This window comes from Podarcis muralis, chromosome 10 (genome assembly GCF_964188315.1).
Source record: "Podarcis muralis chromosome 10, rPodMur119.hap1.1, whole genome shotgun sequence".
Taxonomy (NCBI): domain Eukaryota; kingdom Metazoa; phylum Chordata; class Lepidosauria; order Squamata; family Lacertidae; genus Podarcis; species Podarcis muralis.
Window position 1 is genome coordinate 47,561,065 of NC_135664.1, and position 20,556 is coordinate 47,581,620.

General features: G+C 43.7%; 3 protein-coding genes across 8 annotated transcripts; 1 reads left to right on the forward strand and 2 right to left on the reverse strand.

The window, feature by feature from the left end:
• Nucleotides 1–7,496, forward strand: JOSD1 (Josephin domain containing 1). 2 transcript variants are annotated; one of them, XR_013394386.1, is made up of 6 exons: nt 1–130; nt 844–1,686; nt 3,776–3,904; nt 4,025–4,219; nt 5,129–6,206; nt 7,271–7,496. XR_013394386.1 is itself a non-coding variant. In XM_028745604.2 (5 exons), the coding sequence occupies exons 2-5, from the start codon at nt 1,502–1,504 to the stop codon at nt 5,226–5,228; spliced, it is 609 nt and encodes a 202-aa protein (XP_028601437.1). In that variant the 5' UTR covers nt 1–130; nt 844–1,501; the 3' UTR covers nt 5,229–7,496. The 2 variants fall into 2 exon arrangements, 1 of the variants encoding a protein (XP_028601437.1); XM_028745604.2 differs by having other exon boundaries at nt 5,129–7,496.
• Nucleotides 7,497–7,772: 276 nt separating this feature from the next.
• On the reverse strand, nt 7,773–13,048 carry TOMM22 (translocase of outer mitochondrial membrane 22). The gene is made up of 4 exons (XM_028745611.2): nt 12,886–13,048; nt 12,272–12,390; nt 9,728–9,845; nt 7,773–8,423 (listed from the first exon to the last, which is right to left on the reverse strand). The coding sequence occupies exons 1-4, from the start codon at nt 12,988–12,990 to the stop codon at nt 8,349–8,351; spliced, it is 417 nt and encodes a 138-aa protein (XP_028601444.1). The 5' UTR covers nt 12,991–13,048; the 3' UTR covers nt 7,773–8,348.
• A 1,316-nt stretch (nt 13,049–14,364) lies between these two features.
• Nucleotides 14,365–20,095, reverse strand: CBY1 (chibby 1, beta catenin antagonist). 5 transcript variants are annotated; one of them, XM_028745608.2, is made up of 6 exons: nt 19,894–19,939; nt 18,752–18,821; nt 18,207–18,325; nt 16,913–17,018; nt 16,280–16,395; nt 14,365–15,647 (listed from the first exon to the last, which is right to left on the reverse strand). In XM_028745608.2, the coding sequence occupies exons 3-6, from the start codon at nt 18,282–18,284 to the stop codon at nt 15,567–15,569; spliced, it is 381 nt and encodes a 126-aa protein (XP_028601441.1). In that variant the 5' UTR covers nt 18,285–18,325; nt 18,752–18,821; nt 19,894–19,939; the 3' UTR covers nt 14,365–15,566. The 5 variants fall into 5 exon arrangements, with proteins under 5 accessions (XP_028601441.1, XP_028601439.2, XP_028601438.2 ...); XM_028745606.2 differs by lacking the exon at nt 18,752–18,821 and having other exon boundaries at nt 19,914–20,095; XM_028745605.2 differs by lacking the exon at nt 18,752–18,821 and having other exon boundaries at nt 19,894–20,089.
• Nucleotides 20,096–20,556: the final 461 nt, after the last annotated feature.

Below are 20,556 nucleotides of genomic sequence, written 5' to 3' on the forward strand. Positions count from 1 at the left end.
CCGGGGGCGGGCTCAGCGCGCTCACACACACGCGCGCGCGCGCGCGCGACGGGGAAGGGCTCTGTTATGGTTGCGCATGCGCTGGCTCCTGGGTGGTTGTTGGGCTTCAGCAGGTTGGGGCCGCTAACGGGTGAGTAGCAGCGTGACGGGGGGACGGGGCGAGGGGTCGCGAAGGGAGAGAGGCGTTCCGTGCCCTCCCACCCCCCCAAAAAACAAGAATGCGGGAGGGCCTGTGGGGTTGCCCCCCCCCCACTTGAGTAGAGCTCTTTTCTCCCACACGTCACCCTGGACAGTCCCTTCTTCTTCCTCTCCCCTCAAAAGACTCTCCGGTTCCCCCTTCTCCCGAGTTGGCGAGTTCAACGCCTCCCCCCCCCTCCGCGCCCCACAGTCCAGAGAAGCAGCTGCCCCCCCTCCCCGAGCGGGCACAGGGGCCTCCTGACTGCATGACTGCGGTTCCCCAGGACAGGCCAGAATTGCTGTGATTGCAAGCACAAACTCCCGTTCCCTACTCTCCCCCCCCCCCCACTCGCAGTTCCTGCCCGCGCTTCTCCTGCCCGCATTTAACGGCGGGATATTGGCACCCTCCGCGACGCCGAGGAGGGCTGGGGGGTGCTTGAGAGGCAAAGGAAAACCCTTCTTTCCGGATGTGGGGAACCCCGGATCTCATAAGGCAGGCCTTTCTTGCACCTCCGTGGCTTTTTTTTTTTGTTTTGTTTTGTTTTGTTTTGTTTTGTTTATGCAGAGCAGTTCTGGAAACCCTTTTCTGGAGTGCTGTTTTAAAAAGTCTGTAACCGGGCAGTGATAATTCTGTGCTTCATTGGATCTCTTCTTTTCTCCCATCAGGAACACAAGAAGCCTTGGGCAAGGAATTTTGTACCTGGCGAAGTTGGAGGACCCCCACCTGGAAGAAACAGTCTGTTTCCCTGTCTCTCTGCATCTGTGTTTTGGGGACGCAGCCTCTCTGACAAGATTGCAAAAATGCAGTTGATGCCTCTCTGGGGGCCCTGTATTCCTTCTGGACAGCACCAACTTGGCCTTGCTTAATTACATGATATTTGTCTTCCCCCACACCTTTTTTTGTTATTGTTGTTAGATTGAGCATATTTTAAAAGTTAGGCTGTGGATCTTTGTCTTGGAGGCATCATTGACCAAAGGAAATGGAGGAAAAAGAGCGATGTGATACATTCTATCTGACACTCTGATGTTAAGGCCATATAAAACATTTTCCAAGGGGAGGCCGAGAAAAAGATGCAAATATACTAAGGACGGTTCCTTGCAGGCTAAAGGAGGTGGGAGGGTGGGAGAAAAATGATTAAAATCTTTAAGTTATTTCTGCAGCTATCCAGTGAAGACAACTATTAAAGTAACAGCAGGTGTTCCACTTGTGTGGGCTGGAGTTGTCTAGAAACGAAAGGCTGCTTGCTCTGCTTTTTGTGTGGTGGGGAGAAACTTCATAAACTTTGTCATCTCATATCTTCACGCCCTACACTACAAAAAAAAAATGAGTTGTGTGCCATGGAAAGGTGACAAAATAAAATCAGAATCATCTGAAACACCACAGCCGATGCCAGTGCGTATTTATCATGAAAAACAGCGCAGGGAGTTATGTGCTCTCCATGCCCTCAATAATGTCTTCCAGGATGGCAATGCCTTTACCCGAGACACATTACAGGAGATTTTTCAAAGGTAAGAAGAACTTGGTTTGCCAGCATTATGTTAAAGGGGGGGATGTTGTTTTCTGTACACACATTCACTTCTTTAGTTGTATTTAGTGTCTCAGAAACTCTGGATGAGGAAAAGAAGAGTTTCCAGAATTTTAACACTGATTCTGAATGGTTTCTTGTTTCATCAATCGCCACACATTTTACTAAGGAGACTAAGTTTGCCTTTTTGTCCAGGGTTCTGCCTCTCTGTACCAGCTTTTGAAGCAGAAACAAAATCCTCTTAGAGCTGCGCTTTGCATAGGTTTTTTAATGTGTAATTAAAAAGACACACAGGCAAAATGTAGCCAGGGGATCTCATGAGAACACTTATTTCCTGATGTTAAATACAATTCTTGCTGTCCTGGGTATGGTGGACCATCATCCCTCAGGCTACATCTGCCAGTCTATCATCATATCTCTCTGCTCTCTGGGAACCAGTGTCTTCTACAAGTCCTCCTGCTCCTTAACTCTTCCATGCACCATACCATTCAACTACCCAAGTTGCTTCTGCTGCATCTTCTTTTGTTATCCAACTAAACAGTAGCTGATATGGTCCCATTATTATATCACGTGTGTTAGTAACTAGCGTGAAAACAGTGCTTGGAACTGAAAAAAAAGGTGGTAGTCCTTGCGTGTATGCTTGATCCTTTATTTACTACAAATGTTTTGAGAAATGTGCTACTCAGCCATTTGCAAACTGGAATTCTCCCAATCTCTCTTTATGGATAGTCTTGTGCACCCTTAATAATGAGTAAATATAACGGAGGGGATTACTCTTTTGAGTAAAAATGCCTAAGATCATGCATATATTTTAAAGCTGGTATGAAGTTTTTGTTGAAAATTAAAATAGGTAATATAGTCAAGGCAATAGTTCCTGTGTTGTTTATGTAGTGTTTTCTTGTTCTTCTGGGAGTTCTCCATATTCCTTGAGACTCTTGGGAGGCATAATTTAAGACACGGTACATTTAAGTGGATTCCCTTGAGTTTCTATCTTGAACTTATTGGAACTGAAAAGTGAAGTTTGTGTAAATGTTCAGGAACATTTAGAAAAGTTCTTAACGTCTAGGTTCCTGACGAAGGATTCCGTGGCTTAGGTCTTTACAAATGTAATTGTTGAAGGATTATGGCTGTAATTAACGAACCCACAAAACTTGCCTATCGCACACCAGAGCAAAGTGGCCCTATGCAGTCCTAATTTGTTAAATACATATTTGCCTGCTTTCTTTACTGTCTTAGATCATAGACTGTTGTATTGGTTACCATGAGCATGTGAAATGGATCAAAGCAGATCTTCCTTGCCTATTTAAAAAGTGGCACTGTCTGTTGTTAACCTTTAGGGGAAAGGACAAGGTGCCCTTCGTTCCTCCAGAGCAATTATGGATGAACAAATGTCATTTGGCTGTGGAGAGATCATTTCATGGTAAATGTCTGAGGATTGCTCATTTCCAGATGCCAGTCATAATTACAGATTGAGCTTGTTGGGATACCACACATAGCTTGTTCATGTGATTGAAACCAGCATGACCTACTTGGCTTTGTTCAGATAATAGTTGATGTTTGAATCTTACAGGAGTGTCATGCTCTTTCAACACAGAGAGGTATCTGCCACTGTAAAATCAAGAATTTTACCAGTTTTTCAAAAGTGTAGAAATCATTGTACTGTAATTCTTCTGTTTTGGATGAAGTCTCTATCAGGATCCAGTCAGGTTTAGTGTTGTGAAAGTTTATTCTTCTCACTCTTTGAAACTTTGCTGTCTTTTATTGTAGGTTCTATAATGGTTCATTGTAATCTTCTATATGTTAGCAATGACTTTCATTTTCTTTTTTGAGGGATATAAATCCGGTGACAGAAAAACAATAGGTTTACTTTGAGAACACTTAATGCACTTCCCCACTCCCTGTCCATCCCAGCACCTATCTCCTCCTACAAATGCACAGACAGAGTAGTGGACTTAATTTATTAACCTTTTTGTCCATCCTCAGTTATTTTTCCCCAAATGGTCAGCCTTGCTTCGTCATCCGCTTGGGACCAATGCTATCTTCATGTTTCTACAATGTGTTTTCATGTTCAGGTTGTCTCCCAACACCATGGTGACACCCCACAAGAAAAGCATGCTGGGAAACGGGAACTATGATGTGAACGTCATCATGGCAGCTCTTCAGACCAAAGGTTATGAAGCAGTTTGGTGGGATAAGCGCAGGTAAAGAGAACCAGACTGTCAAGAGAGACTTGCCATCATTGGAACTGGCTTCTTCCTAGTTGGGTTTATAAATAACTGTAAGAGCTTAACAGTTTCTTTCTTCTATTATTCTCCGTTCAGGGATGTCAGTGTAATTGCCCTCTCCAATGTGATGGGCTTCATTATGAATCTGCCATCAAGCCTCTGCTGGGGTCCATTGAAACTTCCTCTTAAACGACAACATTGGATCTGTGTCCGGGAAGTGGGAGGTATCTACTATAACCTTGACTCTAAACTCAAGGTGCCTGAATCCATTGGAGGTGAAAGTGAGCTCAGGTAGGTTTTCTTCCATCCTAGCCAGTATAACCTAGGTGCCCATCCTCTGAACATTGTGAATTGAAGTGCATAATCCGTAGTGTACAGTGGTGCCTCGCAAGACGAAATTAATCCGTTCCGTGAGTCTCTTCGTCTTGCGGTTTTTTCGTCTTGCGAAGCACGGCTATTAGCGGCTTAGCGGCTATTAGCGGCTTGGCGGCTTTAAGAAAAAGGAAACAAACTCACAAGACGTTTCATCTTGCGAAGCAAGCCCATAGGGAAATTCGTCTTGCGGAACGACTCAAAAAACGGAAAACCCTTTCGTCTAGCGAGTTTTTCGTCTTGCGGGGCACCACTGTAGATTGGTTTTAATCTCCCAGAGATGAAGGGAGTAAAGTGTACCAACAATGGTGAAGAATGGGGAAAAAAAGCCTAGACTTTGTCCTTATCCTTCACTTAGAATTAGCGCAGATTCAAAAGTAGGCATTTGACGTTATTTAGTAATAGGAACCCATTTTCAGGGCAAGGGCAACATTACCCTGGTGGAAAGTTGTTGGGGGCTGCATTCGACTGGCAGGTGCAACCAGAAGCATACACACACACACTCATTTTTTTCTCTTTTTAGTTTATTTAATACTTAATTCATAGTAAGGCTCAAGGCTCACCTTCCATTTTCTTCATAGACTTTTAAAACAAAGTTTGTTAAAGGGTGTTACTGTCTTTTGAACAGTAAGATTTTTTTAAAAAAAGTTCTAAGATCTCTGCAGTTCCAGCTGAAGAAAACCAATAAGATGAAATCATGGCTGACCTGCAAGTTCTTAAAGCTATTCAAATGTCAGAATGTAGGTGCTTACCAAAAATTACACTCAACAAAAAGATTGCATTTGAACTGTGCTTTATTTTTCCCCTACCCACCTTTAACTGCTCCAGGAAGTTTTTGAGACACCAGCTGCGAGGAAAGAACTGTGAACTTCTTCTAGTGGTGCCTGAAGAGGTGGAAGCACATCAGAGTTGGAAAGCGGATGCATGACCTGCAACTACCCTGTCCTCGCACTACAATACTGGTCCTTCTCCCTCCACCAATTTCTAATGTCTTGTGATGTGGATAATGAGCACTCTTCTCCTCTTCCCTGGAACTTTGGCATTTCCCCCCCATTATGAGGCCATAAGGCAACCACAAGGTATTGTCGGAGCCAACATGAAGAACAGAAGCTGGACATGTAGTAGGGGAAGAAAAGGAGGTGGACGTAACAGAACCAGATCTGTGCTCTTTAATTATAATGCATACTTTCATTTAGAAATGGGTGTTGGAATTCTCCCCTTAAATTTCCTGCTCCCCCCCGCCCCCCGGTCTTAGAAGGACTTCATACTGGGTTACACACAACTGTCTCCAGGAGTTCCTATAGCTACTGTTTGGCTAGTGTGTGTCTCCTTCAGGGTAGGGCTGGGGCCAGGCATATTCTCCCCACCCCCAAAGCCATGCCTGCCTCCCTCCAACCCTCATTGTGGAACTCCCTACAGGAGTTTTGGGCTTTTCCTGCCTCCATACTCTTCATTATGTGTGTCCTTTGTCTCCAACACCAAACTTATGTTGAAGAAATTTGCAAACCATTTGGGTCTCTCAGGAAACTCTAGATACTCTTAGCAAAGGTATGGTGCTTGTGGATTCCCCTTTTGTAATAGTAATTGTGCCAAGAGTTAGGGGAGATGTAGACAAAATGGGACCATAATAATGGAACTCCTTACAGGAGTTTTCCTGTCTCATGCTCTTTTTAAGTGTGGTCTGAAAATGAAGACTGAATAGTTTGGAAAAGTGGTAGCTAAATTGATGCTTATTTAAAAGCCTCAAGTATTTTTGTTAGGTGGTCCACATGTAGCCTGTGTTTATTTTTCTTATCTGTCTGTCCTGTAATTCAGGGAAATATTCACTGAGCAGGGAATAAAACTACAGGCTGTTTTGAGGATGAAATCATGAAACAAAAGGGAAGAGTAGCCAAGTTTCAGCAAGGTAGGAAGCTGGAAATGGAGCAAATGTTGATTTCCAAGTGGAATTATGGGAAACAAGATCAAAGGGCTAGATTTCTGTTGCTCTTGTATAGCAGCTGTCAAGTTGTTGGGGTTGAGAATGTTTAAGCAAGTTTGCTGGGGATGAGGGAAGACTGTTTACAACAGGTAGGCTGAGCCACATTCTTCCATTATGATTGGCAGGTGACCCTCCTGAATTTAACTCTTCTCTCCTCACCAACTAAGTGAACGAGCTAAAGACCCTGGCAGGAGACTAAATTAGTTTTCCTTCTGATCTGATTCAGGTGTTTCACATCACTTCTTTGTGCTAGTTAGTAGGTGAAATGGAGAAAGTGGCCTTTCACTCGATTGACTTCTCCTTGAACCCCGTTTATTCTATTGTTGCATTTTTCATTATTAATGCTTTTTGCCAGCTTCATTTTCAGTAGTACTGGAACAGTGGAAGTAGAACCCACTTTTTTAGTTTCATTCTATAGGAAAATGTAATGGTTAAGGAGGGCTGAAACCGACCCCTTACATCCTTGGAATTTGACCTGTCCATTCTAAGCATGAGCAAGATACATGCTTTCTAAGCCAGCATTCCAAGCCCTTCACAGTTGAATGCAGTGTGAATGGTATTCAACATCTTGTTTATTGACCTCTGGACACCTTGCAGGCAATATACTGGGAACTTGTGTTGGCTATTCTCTGCATGTATTACAGTCCTAGCCTAATTACTTCTATTTTTACAAAAGCCCTCCCCTTTCTTCTGGACTACACATTCCAATAACCAAAGCCAGCTAGCAGAATTTGTACACACATGCACACACTTCACAAGCAGAACATCAGGCTTGCAGTTCTGCTTCTGACTTGAAGCCATTCCCCCCCCCCCCAAAAAAAAAATATATCTCAAAGACGTTATTTTGTCTGCTGGCTAAATAATAGCACTTTGGAGAGACCCCGTTTGCATGGAAGCCAATGGACCAGTGCACAATATGCAAATATCTTTTAAAGCATACAGCTGTTTCTTTCCGTCTGTGTGTATTTATGTCATTGTTCTGTCCTTAGGGAAAAAGTGGTGTGATTCAGCAGCTCAGGAAAAGGGAACATGTGATCACCCACCCCTCTGGACCAGAGTTATGGCAGCAGAGGAAAGGAATCAGCCCATTCCCATTGCTTGGGAATGAAGAAGCCCTTAATTGTTTTCCTGCTTGTTTGGTTTTGTTATAGCCTTGTCTTGGGTTTGTTTACAGAGATGTATTTTGTTTAACCAAATATTAAAAATGAAAAAGCCTTCCTGTGTCCTGTCACTTCTGTGTGTTGAACTGAATTGTATTGTAATAATGTATATAAAGGAAAAAAAATAAACACATGTTGGTATGAAGCTGTATAGCCTAAGAAGAACTTATTGCCCAGCTACTCTCCATTGGAGTTAAGAGAGGGTCCCTCCCTGCCATTACTACCAAACACAAACATGTAAAGATAAGGGTTGACACTCCATTGGTAAATTTTAGTATCCTGCTGTTAGCAAGCATAATGTATGTAAAGCCTGAGATAATAAAGAAAATACTTCCATGTTTGCACTGAAACTTTAATACAAAAGTGCTCTAGCTAACTTTGATACTAATAGATTCAGCACAGATAAGACTTGGCAAAAATGACTTTTCCTGCTTCCCTTATTTTTCAAATATGTAACATTGTAGAGCAAGGATCTTTCTTCAAGTAAGAGCTCACTGCATAGAGTCAAGTGCATTCTAGGTTCTTCTATATGCTGCACATTCTGGCATATTTACTCCATTTCTTGCTGTTACTGCTCTGAAATACAGTTGGAGAAGAACGCAGGGCTATTTACACTGACAATTACAGGTTAAAGTTGACCAAATATGACATGTCCTGAGGTGGTTTCCTGGAGGTAAGGCTACCAAAACAGATGCTTCCAAAGTCTTCATTGTTACCTATAATGTTGCTTGAATGGATGGAAAAGTCATGACTGCCTAAAGATTGCAGGAGATCCAGATAGGGGTTCTGCCTTCATTAAGAATAGTTAATATCCCAAGGTTATGAGAAAAAAACGCTGGCCTAATCAAACAGTTCAAACAAATGATTTCAATATTTCATTCCACGATATGGGTCCAGTGTAGCTTCATTAAATCTTTCCAGGAAGAGACGGCAGAGCACCTGGCATTCCTCCAGACAATCCTGTGTTTGGTCCTAATAAAATCTGTTAAGAAATGTGAAAAAGTTTACAAATGCTTGAAAACCAAGAGCAGCATTTTAACTACTTAGCAGCCTACTTGAGGAAGGATGAATAACCCTCCAGATCTTTTGTAAAACTTTAAAAAAAGGGAACACAGCATTTCCTACCATTCTGGAATATTAGCAGTCTCTTCTTAAAACCATGCTGTTGCTGGTGTGGAATTCCAGTACTTAAATACAAGGCTGCATTACAATACAGTCATACCTCGTGTTGCGTTACGTTCATGTTGCGTCTTTTCAGCTTGCAAACACGGCTTGCCTTGCACATGCGCAGAAGTGCTCGTTCGCACCGTGCGGAAGAGGTGCTCTAGTTGCGGACTTTTTGGGGTGCAAACAGCACCCTGGAACGGATCGTGTCCGCAACCAGAGGTACCACTGTAATAGATTTCTACTTTCATATGTGGAAAAAACTGCCCTGATAAAATTAAGTGAATGAAGTGTAAAGTACTTGAAAACACAGTATTAGCTATGTCTGTCATGGTGCAATGGTGGTGGTCATTCAGGCAATATCCCCCCCCCCCCCGGGTCAGGTGACCAAAGAGGTTCTCTTATATCAAGGGTGATATGCAGCTTTAAAAAGTGTAACTTTTGCAGCTATAGTAAAGGAAGAAAACTAACCAGTCATAATTTCATGCCAATAATAAAAGTAGGGCATGTGTTATTTGTAAATAAAGGAACACATTGTTACTAATAAGGCCAGTCAAATGTCATCACTCAGAAGTTTTGCTGTGAGCGGACACAACCATCAGCCGATGTGCTTTTGAAGTCACACAATTGGCAATACCTCAGCCAAATCTGGTGTTTTGTACTCTTTCAGCTGGTTCAGTGCAATTATGGGAAGTACAAAAGCTAGAATTAACATAGAAAGGAAGAGACTATGCAGAAATCTACCCCATCTTGCATCAGCAGCTGGGGTGACTGGAAAATGTTAGGGTGATGGGATGCCTGTAAAAGACACTGCGGGAAGTGATTCATCAGGAGGAAAAAAGTGAAAGAGGTCATGCAGTAAATGAGGGGGGCTATTATTTCATCATATAGCAAAGGTATATACTACATGAGCAAACATGCACAAAAAGATGTAGATGAAAAAAAGAATCAAATACAGTGAAACTGATCCACTAGATGCTTTGAGACAGGTAATTCTGCAAAGATTCAGGAATTAAATTACTGCGTGGTGGAGGAAGATTCACAGATAAAAGGAGGAACATTCTGAAAAGGATGAGAATCACAGACTTAATAGGCCAAAAAATGCTGTAATTCAGTTCTCACCTGTCGCTGTTGCATCTGCTGTTGCTGCTCCATTTGCAGTTTCTCAGTTTCAAAAACAACAGGAAGAACTAGGATCATGAAGGAAGTGGTCCCAATCCACAAAGCTGCCCTGGAGAATCTTTTTTGGGGGGTCGGCGGAGAGGAGAGAAGGTCATAAATAAAGCTAATGTTTCCAACTTCACTACAACGGAAATGACTTATCCTAAAGATCTCACTGTTAGATTGCATTAGGCTATTATTCCAGTTTCAGTACAATCCTCTTCATATGTACTCCAAGTTAAGTTCCACTTAGGACTTACTCCCTGGTAAACGGTTATAGGATTGCAGCCTTAAATCCCCTTCCTATGGCAACATTAGCGTGCATGAACCTTACAACATTTCTCATCACAATCATATTTTTGCTTCCAAATATAAATACTCTCCCTATAAATATCCATCACAATCTGAAATACCTCCAGGTTTTTCCCCTTAAAACTACCAAGATTCCATTAAAAGACAAAGAATTAGCAAAGGAAGGAACTAAATGCATAAATAGTCTATAAAGTTTGGTTTTATACCATAATGAAGTTTCCTTAAAGATCATAGGCAACCTGAGTGATATCCAACATCACACAAACAGCCTTCTACTCATGTGATGCAGCTTTCTGTCATCCACAGCACACTTTAGATCCCAAATCTGCTCTGAAAAGCTCCCCAACCCTCCAGAACAAACTTGAGCATGCAGAGACTACAATGGGAAGGGGAAATCCTCTTCTACTCACAGAAATTTGTTCATGAGTGGACATAACTGGATATTGCTTCAAAAGAAAAACCTTTCCTCCTCAACTCACTAAGAATGTTTTTTTTTGGGGGGGGGGGAGTTACGGTAAATACATGGATTGATCTTTGTGGGAACATTAGGATACTGTGTCATGAAAGCTTAGAAATTAAACAAGAGACCAAAGCTATGCTTTCCAACCCTCACAAAATTTGAAACACCCGGAAGAGCAACATTTTAATTTTAATCATTAGCAGCCAACAGCGGTTCGTTATATATACCTATCTCAGGATAATACTTCATACATCTGACAAAATGAACTTTACTCCATGAAAGTTTTGGCTATAAAAAGCTTGTTATTTTTAAAAACATCATAGGATTCTTTGTTTTTGATGCAAAAGACTTACAAGGATATTCCTCTGGAAATTATTTTACTGGAGGTCTTAAAAGAATATAATTATATTTCAAGCAAATTACTGATTCACAATCTTTTATTAGCAGCAATAATTTTGGTTTCTTCTGAACGGAAACTTCTTAGCATGTATTCTGTTTCAGAATGATTAAGAAAATATGATCATGACTACATTTAAAAAAGAACAAAATGAGAATATAAATTCTATTTAACAGGGTTATTTTGTGTCCACAACCTGAGAAATTTATATTTATATTTGATGACAAATTGTTTGGTGTAGTACAGCCTTGCATTTATTATTCATGTCTATATGGAGTATGTGTGTGTAATAAAAGAGTTTAAAGAGCGAACAAAAGGAAAATTACAATTTCAGGGAATAAAGGGCCCAAGCCCTTTACAAGGTCTCTGTTTAGCTGAACTACTATAACTGACTTATGAGTGCTATATTTCTGAGCATACTCAAAATAGTTCTCTAGAACTTCACTCTCACAAGTAAATATAGAACCCCTTTTCTCCCCAACTACAGATGTCACAATTATCTCAATTATTTATGATCAATTTCATGTCAATGGCTCCTTGCAGGCAAAGGGTTTTTTATATTTAATTTGCATTTATTTATCAGCCTTTTCTTCATTAAAGCTTGAATATGCATGGTACATTCTCAACTGCTTGACGATCATTATCCAAACAGCTTACAACAGGTCATTTCTATCCTCACACTAAAAATACACACATCTAGAGTTCTGAATTAAAGGGACGCGGGTGGCGCTGTGGGTAAAAGCCTCAGCGCCTAGGGCTTGCCGATCAAAAGGTCGGCGGTTCGAATCCCCGCGGCGGGGTGCGCTCCCGTTGCTCGGTCCCAGCGCCTGCCAACCTAGCAGTTCGAAAGCACCCCCAGGTGCAAGTAGATAAATAGGGACCGCTTACTGGCGGGAAGGTAAACGGCGTTCCGTGTGCAGCTCTGGCTCGCCAGATGCAGCTTTGTCACGCTGGCCACGTGACCCGGAAGTGTCTGCGGACAGCGCTGGCCCCCGGCCTCTTAAGTGAGATGGGCGCACAACCCTAGAGTCTGTCAAGACTGGCCCATACGGGCAGGGGTACCTTTACCTTTACCTTTAGAGTTCTGAATTAAGAAGTCTAAGCGTTCTCAACAGCTGTCTGTCAAACTTAAGAAACGCAAAACACCACCAACTCCCTAACAATTCTCCATCCCCTTGGTGGCTGAAGGATCCAGCCAATTCACTGAGAAAGGCTACCTTAACCACCCACAAACCACAAGTCTTGTGAGGCATAGTTAAGTGACCACCTGTGCATGATATCTGAGGACCAGGGACCAAGGGTCTTGGGTCCTCACCTCCCATTTCCCCCTCCTCACCTGTACATTTTCTGGGCTACAGAAAGAGACACGCCGAAGGTAGCTCCAGCTGCCGATCGGACGCTTTCCGGGAACATCTCTGTCAAGCCCCAGAGCCTCTCTGCCAGCGTCTCGTCCAGCTGCAAACGGGGGAAAGGAGAGATGAGGGTGGGAGCCCCCCAAAACAAGACCCGCCCCCCAAACCCGCCCCCCGTTAACACTGAAAGAGCCCTGCTGAATGGGAACAAAGGCCGATCTTAGTCCGGAGCTTCGTTCTCAGCAGCAGCCAGCCAGATGCCAATTATTATTGTTGTTATGATGATGATGATGATGATGACCCGGGGAGCCCTCCTGCAAGGAGAAACCTCAGCAGGCACCAATCCACGCTCCCAGCCGCCCCGCCCCTCCGTCGAGCCCCCTCCCCCTCCCGGCTTGTGCAAGGCCCCCTGCAGAAAACACACAGAGGAGACGCTTCCCGGGCTGCTCCTCCTCCTCCCGCGTCCCCTGGCCGGGGCTTCAGCTCACTCGAGCTCCCCGCCTGGGCCCAAGGCAGGGCCGACTCCAGAGCGGGGTCACCTCGCACATGGCCGCCCGGCCAAGCTCCGCGCTTTCGCGGCAGCAGGGGCTGGCTTTACCTCGTCGTCGTCGTCCTCCACCTCCTCTTCCAGCTCTTCGGCCTTGCCCGCCGTGGACTTGGGCAGCAGCAGGTCCTCCGGGGAAAGGGGCATCGCGGCGGCCATGACTGCAACGAGGAGAGGGCAGGCAACGACGAGGCAGGCGGCCGCCAGCGCAGAGAGCGAGCGTCGCCGGAAGCGGAAGGAGAGAGCGGAAGCGCACGGGCTGTGCTCTGTCGCTGCGCAGCGACACCCAGCGGACGGGAGGAAGGGTTGAAAAGGCAACGCGGGGCTCTCTCGTTATCGTCGTGCAAAGGCAGCCCCGAGCTGCAGACACGGCAGATCTTTCTTCTCTGAGCTGAATTGGATTTATTTGTGGGATGTTGCAGCGTATTCTCGCCTTACGACCGGAGTGGTTCTGCTTATGGTGTTGGTCAGCCAGCCCACTCCCCACAACAGTAAATATTAAGGCAGGGACATTGTAAGATGTGGTGGCCCCCTCCAGATGTTGATGCACTACAAATCCCATCATCCCTGACTATGGGCCTGTGTTGGCTGGGGCTGAGTCCAGCAACAACTGGAGTCCACCACAATGGTGCGACAGGATGTGAAGAGATCCGGCAATGTTCCCTGATACCAAGATGAGGGATTCCTTTGGAATGCAGATAGAGTTAATTGATAAGAATAATGATCTGTTGTGAGCTTGACGGAAGTGTACAATAGATGAGCTTTCCTGCTTTGGCTCATCTTCCTTTTTCTTTTTTTTCCTATTTTTCTTTTCTTTTATCTTTCCCATAGTTGCTTATGTTCTGTGTCATGTACTTTGATATTTTTTGTAGTTTTTGTAGTTTCCCCCCCATTACTATTAAGGAATTTTCCTTTGTAATTTTGGTTGTCTATATTTATATGTACCTGTTTAAAGCAAAATAAAAGTTATTTTAAAAAAAAAGAAAAGAAAAAAAGAAGAGATCCGGGAGGGGATTACCCTCTTTCCGACAGTCTGACTCCATCTCTCTTTCATTTTTCCAATGACATACAGGATCCTGTGGCTACTAAGCCCAGTCTTCTTGGGCAGATGTGTTTGTTTTTCTGACCTCTGAGGCTCTGGTGCTTTTTAAGTTGAAGATCTCCCGTACGCCCACCAGCAAAGCAGGCCCTTTTATTCACACACACACACACACACACACACACACAGGACACAAAATTCCAGAAGGCAAACGAAGATTAATTCTAGAGAGAGTATATTCTGAAGAATGGGGCTTTTGCACTTCCGAAGGGGTAAATAATATGGTAGGTAAATGTGTGTGCGCATGTAAATATAGCATCCATGTTTTCAGGGAGCTTTTTAAAAATTATTATTTTTATATAGGATTAATACTTTTCTGAGGAGTTAATCTTGAGGAGAGCCAGATTTCTCTTGAACTTGGACGATGTCCCTTAAAACAACACCCAGAGTAGAGTAATGGGCTATGTAATAAAATACACAAGTCAACACTGCAGCAATAGAAACACTGTAATGACTTTATTTTTAAAGTATAAAAATAGATTTATACAACAATTCAACTCAACATTTAACTTACAGTGGCCTGAATGGAACTGGTGGCTGTACAAAGAATTGCCTGAAGATTTGTTTTTTACCAAGATAAGAAGGCAGAATGCACACAGAATTAATGGAGTGTTATAGAACTCTGATACATCATGAAGGAGTGGGATAAAAATGGAAGAGAACCAGTTCTTCAGTGTGGAGTTTTGTCATACTAATAAGGCAATACAGCACATCACTGGGATGGCGTGGAAAAGGAAGAGATGAAAGAACATATAGGACAGAGGTGTCATACTTCCTGGTACACCACTGTACTGTGGCTGTGAACTCAAGCTGCTCTGCAAAGGAAAAATAGGTCACCTCAAAACACGGTGACATCAGGTGATGGACATGTGGGTGAACTAAGGATCTGGCCCACTACACTGAAAAGGTTGCCCCCCCCCCCCGTGATGTGTCAGTTAGCTTTAGAGTATAGGCCACTGCTATTCAGAATGACTGTGAGCCGACTGAAACATGTAACTTCCCAAATTGTTCACTGTCATCTCCGATTATCAAAGGTTTCCCTCACTAACACATATTGCAGGCCTATAAGGGTATAAGGGCCCAGGATGCTGCCTATCCCCAGTGGTGTCTCTGTATCAGCTCACTGGCTCAGGTTCAGGACCTTACTTTTCCAGAGAATTCTGCGTCCCAAAGATACGAAACAGCCAATTGAAAAGCATTTCTGAAACATGTTAAGAGAGAGACAGCAAGAGTATGTAGCTATATGTTGCAAGCAGTTTCTCCCATTTCTTTTTGCTCTCCCCACACCCCATGATCTTGATTGTCTTCTTGGGTGGGTGGGAAGAGATGCTTATTAACTACAAACCACTACTTGCTACTGATTAGATTAAATGCGTATTGCGGAAATATGTTAAGAGCACTTGGATAGAAGCTCCATTAGGGAAGAAGAAAAGTAGGATAGCTGCTTTCTGATAGCACTGTAGAACTTAATAGTATTTCACATTTGGAGTCCTGGCTAGATATCCAGCAACGTGAGGTCACAACAACAAATGTCTTCCAAGGCAGGTGTGGCTTCCTAAGTTCCTTGCAGTGGATGGTTTTAACCGTATCCTCTTGCTCTTCCCTCTTCCAGCTCCTAGAGGCCCTCACATCCAGTTCACTTCCTCTTTCGGCTATAATTTTTCAGTTCCTCCATCTCTTTCTGCATGAGGTGAGACTCTGCAGTCGTCTCAGAGAGCTATGAATAAAAGGACGAAATGGCAAAAATGGCATTTGTTTTCCCATGTTGTTTTAGTGTTGGTAACCCTTAAAAACAGGTACGTTTGTTTGTTTCTCTCTAAAGCAGTGGATTTCAAACTACAAATCCAGAGGGAATTCCTTCGACATCATATCATCTTCCATTAACTGCTGCCTATTGCAGATGATTCTGGGACTTGTTATGAGGCACATTCACAATGAATGGCCAGCACTAGTCCTCTGGAATGCATTTCATATTCCTTATGAACCTGGGCTTTGTGGGGGAAATCAATAGAATAATATTGGAAGAGCTCTTTTCTGGGCAGCCATGCTGCCACTGCCTCTCTTCTCATAAAAGGCACCCAGGGTTCTCAACATAGCTGTCAATGTTTCCCTTTTTTAAAAAGAAATTCCCTTATTCCGAATAGGATTCCTCACAAGAAAAGGGAAAAGTTGACAGCTATGGTTCTCAATAAGATCATGAAGTGTTCTGGCGCCTGGTTTGAATCCCACGAGACATGGACCCACTGTGTCACCATTGTCATTCCCCTGATTTTGTATCAAGCAGAAAAATTAATGTAGATATCAAAGACATATTGATGCACAGAGGTGAGTGAATCACCTCATTCTCACCATATCCAACAAAATGTCAATTTTCAGCTGTAGGAGATTGTTCTCTTCCTCCAGCTGCTGGATCCGTTTCCGAAGGCGGTTTGCCTCCCTGCGGTCCCCCGTGTCCCCAAATGATTCTAGGAGAGAGAAAGTGGTCAGTACTAGAATCACCTTGCACTCACAGAAAAGTGTCAAAAGCTACGCAACTATGGCCCTCTAGCAGCTCTGAGAAGCAACTGCATTAGCTAGATGGAATCCAACACGGTCAATGTGCTGACATCTTGGTGCACCTTTAAGATACCCTATTAAATGTCTGCCCCAAGAAGAGTGTCAGTAACCTTGTGACATGAATGACCATTGGTGAACCATGCACACCCACCCACTCAAGCTGGCATCTGCACCTAGTCAGACCCAGACTACAACAAAAATACCACTCCTGACACAAGGCCGAAAACCAGAACCAGCATCAACACTACAGTACTATTTGCCAGAATACATCAAATAAGGAGGTGTGGAGGACAATGGGAGTACAGACTCAGTATGGCTGGGGGTTATTGCAAGAGTTGTATCTACTGAGGAACAGGATGAGGCCATTGAGAACCTGATAAGGATTCCTTTTGGATTATGGCCAACGGGATTAGTGTTCTCTCTCACCTGCTATCCACTGGCCATTCTCAAACCTCATACTCTGTCCAGTAAGGGTCATGACAGGAGTGCCATACTCCAGGCCTAGCTCAATCTCCCGGCTTGATCTATCCAGCTGTAGGAGGAAAATGGACACAACGTTTTGTTTTCATTCTCCTCAACTCAACTATACAAATATTCATTGCTCTGTCCACTTTGACTCTGATCTTGCCAATAACTGGCATGTGGCCCTCAAAAGGTTCCCCACAGGGGCCCTTGGGTTGAATAATATTCCCCATCCCTGGTTTTGTCAATCCAAGATTTTACCTTCTAAAACAGTGGTACGGGGGACAGACACACAGTGTAACAAAGATGCATGGTTTATTTGTTTTTAAAAGACAATTGGAAGCCTTTAAAATTAATCAACACAAACACTGCAATAATTATGATTCAGACCTTCCACTCAGAAAAAATCAGAGCAAGAATCTGAAACATAACCCTTTTTCCTTCTAGGAGTGGATGAGCTATTCTAAGTGTTGGTACTCCTCGCTTGTAAATTAGAGGTATTAATAAGTTGCCTGTGTAGTTGTGTAGTTGTTCCTGTTGTGCAGCTGCTTAAGAGTTTGGGGTCAGAATTGATGGGGCTGTATCCAATGCTAGTCCTGCTCAAAACAGACCTTTTGAGGTGAATGGCAATGACTAACGTAATTTCAAATCTACACTGAGCACAATTGTATAAAACCCATGGTCTGTATTATTTATGGATTTCTATGGGCAGCACAGGGGACGCGGGTGGCACTGTGGGTAAAACCTCAGCGCCTAGGACTTGCCGATCGCATGGTTGGCGGTTCGAATCCCTGCGGCGGGGTGCGCTCCCGTTGCTCGGTCCCAGCGCCTGCCAACCTAGCAGTTTGAAAGCACATCAAAGTGCAAGTAGATAAATAGGTACCACTCCGGCAGGAAGGTAAACGGCGTTTCCGTGTGCGGCTCTGGCTCGCCAGAGCAGCTTCGTCACGCTGGCCACATGACCCGGAAGTGTCTGCGGACAGTGCTGGCTCCCGGCCTCTAGAGTGAGATGAGCGCACAACCCTAGAGTCTGTCAAGACTGGCCCGTACGGGCAGGGGTACCTTTACCTTTACCTTATGGGCAGCACACTCCAGTCTATGATACATTCTGTGTACAGCATATGATTGTGACGGGCTCTGCCTCTCTTATTTCCAAGGCACTATTTTGTGACTGACTGTAGCTGGGGGACCCTGGGACTCTATTTTTAAAAAGGGGAGAATTAGATCCCAGACACCTGTTTTAGGTTCCGGAACTTACCATGTGCAAATTGGAAAGTGAGGCTGATTTCCTGGGTGGGGTTTTCTTTGGACTGAATGTGTTTCCAAAGAGCGGCATGGCTTCCTCGCTTAAAAGCTTGTTAGAATTGTTCTGGTTGCCTGAAATAAGAAGGAAGAAAAAGAAACAAAAGACCATTACCTCATGACCTCATCACTGTGCACAACATTAAGAGGCTGTGAGTCAGAGCAGATTGGCCTACTTAGTGTCATCAAAATAGTGAGAGCAATAACTGTCATTTTCCAGAAACCAGTTTCTAGTTCTCATGGAGACAGTCAAAACATTTACAGCTCCCCCAGCCTAACCTTTTAAAAAAGAAAAATGGTTGGTAATTTTTTAAAAAGAACATTTCTGCTATGGGCTTCATCTTAGGCTACTAAATACACTAAGTATTTTGTGTGGAATTGCCACCCTATTCCATATTGTAATTTGTTTTAACTGTTTTTAATAATGAATTTTAAATTGTTGTAACTAGTCCTGGGATCTAATTATGAAAGGTGGGTAATGAATTTAATAAATAATAATACCTTATGCACTCATATTTTTAGGCGGAATTACAAACAGTGTTGTCATCCATATGCAATCCTCCCTTTATTCCTATCACAAAAAAAAATTTTTTTAAATGCAAGGGGAAATAGGGGATACAGAACGGTAGCACATTCTCCACAGGTCTGGTGGATCTTAGCACTAATATTCTGTCTGTTTAACTTAGTTTCATTGGGCTGAGGGGAAATATCCTATTTAAGAAGACAGAAAGTGACAGAATAACAAATGCTATCTGCAAACCGAAAATTAGACTAATCCGTCACCATCTTTCACATATTTGAAATCATCAGGTCAGGTCATTCAATCTGCTTTAGTGTATGCATGGTTTGGGAAATATCAATTGTAGCAAAAGATTAAATACAGTACGTACAGTACTTGAAAAATTAAAAAGGGTATCATATATCCTATTCCTTTTGCGGCTCATTACTGCCCTTAACAACAAGCCTGCAAAGTGCCATTCCTCAAAATTATCTCAATATTGGAACTAATATTGAAACAATGAAATCTGTTGTCATTGCTTCTGCTTCAGCAAAGTCAGGCTTGGAGGTTTAGCTGCACAATGAGTGTGATTAGGCACAGTATCTTAAATTGAATCTTGTAAAAGGTGGTTCTTCATTATTTATGCAATTATGTGAGAGACCCTTTGAAGCCATGCCTAGCACTGCTGGAATCATCTAAGCCTAAGGAGAGTGTGGAAATGAATCACTTACCAAGTAGCTTGGAATACAAGTATTTTCCACCCACCTCTTACACACACTCACACAACTTTAGCAGATGCACCGCTATGCAAAAAATCAACAGGTGCAGCTCATCACTGCAGCGCCATCTTTGGGAAAGCTGCACCTGTTGAATATCTGCCTGAACTACAGCTTCATTTAAAAGCTCTCTCGGGCCGGCAAGTGGCAACCTTAGCGGCACCTTAAGTGCCGAGACCCCTAACTAACCCCATCTACACCAAACAAAATCCTGACTCTGGTTATAGTGGGAGCTTAATACTCTTAATCCCACTGTTCAGGGGGCAAATAAAGCAGCGGGGGGGAGGGAGTCGAGAGTCGCTGCCGTCCTAAACCCGCCAAATGGCTTCACCCCAGCATCGCGCACCCACAACCGTGGAGCTCCTCACCCGACAGATGCACCACACACTTCCGCACCCCGGTTGTATCCTCCGAGGTGAATTGCGCATGCGCACTCTTTGATGCTTCGCGACTTGCGGTAGCCGAGAAACGCACAGCGGGCGGAACCACCCCAGGAAAGAAATCGAAAATTCCACGGGACAGAGGAGGGGGCATACGCATTTCATTTTAAATGCATAGAGTGACGGAATTTTTTTTAACTGCTCAAAATAAGTAAAATGCCCTGCGTCTGAAGGAAGCTTGTGAGAATATCAGAAAATGCACCCCTTCTCTTTTCGTGTCATGGTTGTATCCCAAACCGCCGGGAAAGGCGGAGCGAACGGTAGCGCCGCGGACGGGACCGTACCATTGTTTAAAAAAGGCGAGGGGGGAGAGAAAAGAGTTTTGGCCGAGTTGTAAAATTACGTTAACAGTGTTATCCCTCGGGAACAGAGCTTGTGAGTGAATTGCATCTCACACGCAGATTCGTCAGTCGTAGCCGGCATCTAATGCTACCTTTTAGAGATGCAAAAAGGTTCAAGAAATAAATGGTTTGCTCCGAGTAGTTGCCACGGTGACGGAAGAACGCTCAGGGAGGAGGACATAAAAGGGCCTGTTGTGGGCGGGGTCGGCAGAGACTCCGTCGTGGTTCGAGAGATAGAGTCGGTGGGGCA

What these genes read in the sequence shown, in the direction of transcription:
- JOSD1 (XM_028745604.2), top strand. Translation starts at nt 1,502, where the DNA reads ATGAGTTGTGTGCCATGGAAAGGTGACAAAATAAAATCAGAATCATCT. An exon ending in TTACAGGAGATTTTTCAAAG is followed by an intron (nt 1,687 to 3,775) that starts GTAAGAAGAACT and finishes TTTCATGTTCAG; the next exon opens with GTTGTCTCCCAACACCATGG. An exon ending in GGAGGTGAAAGTGAGCTCAG is followed by an intron (nt 4,220 to 5,128) that starts GTAGGTTTTCTT and finishes TAACTGCTCCAG; the next exon opens with GAAGTTTTTGAGACACCAGC.
- CBY1 (XM_028745605.2), bottom strand. Translation starts at nt 20,065, where the DNA reads ATGCGTATGCCCCCTCCTCTGTCCCGTGGAATTTTCGATTTCTTTCCT. An exon ending in GTGTGTGGTGCATCTGTCGG is followed by an intron (nt 18,326 to 19,893) that starts GTGAGGAGCTCC and finishes TTCTTATTTCAG; the next exon opens with GCAACCAGAACAATTCTAAC. An exon ending in CACTTTCCAATTTGCACATG is followed by an intron (nt 17,019 to 18,206) that starts GTAAGTTCCGGA and finishes TTCCTCCTACAG; the next exon opens with CTGGATAGATCAAGCCGGGA.
- TOMM22 (XM_028745611.2), bottom strand. Translation starts at nt 12,990, where the DNA reads ATGGCCGCCGCGATGCCCCTTTCCCCGGAGGACCTGCTGCTGCCCAAG. An exon ending in GTAGCCCAGAAAATGTACAG is followed by an intron (nt 9,846 to 12,271) that starts GTGAGGAGGGGG and finishes CCCCCAAAAAAG; the next exon opens with ATTCTCCAGGGCAGCTTTGT. An exon ending in AGCAGATGCAACAGCGACAG is followed by an intron (nt 8,424 to 9,727) that starts GTGAGAACTGAA and finishes ATTTCTTAACAG; the next exon opens with ATTTTATTAGGACCAAACAC.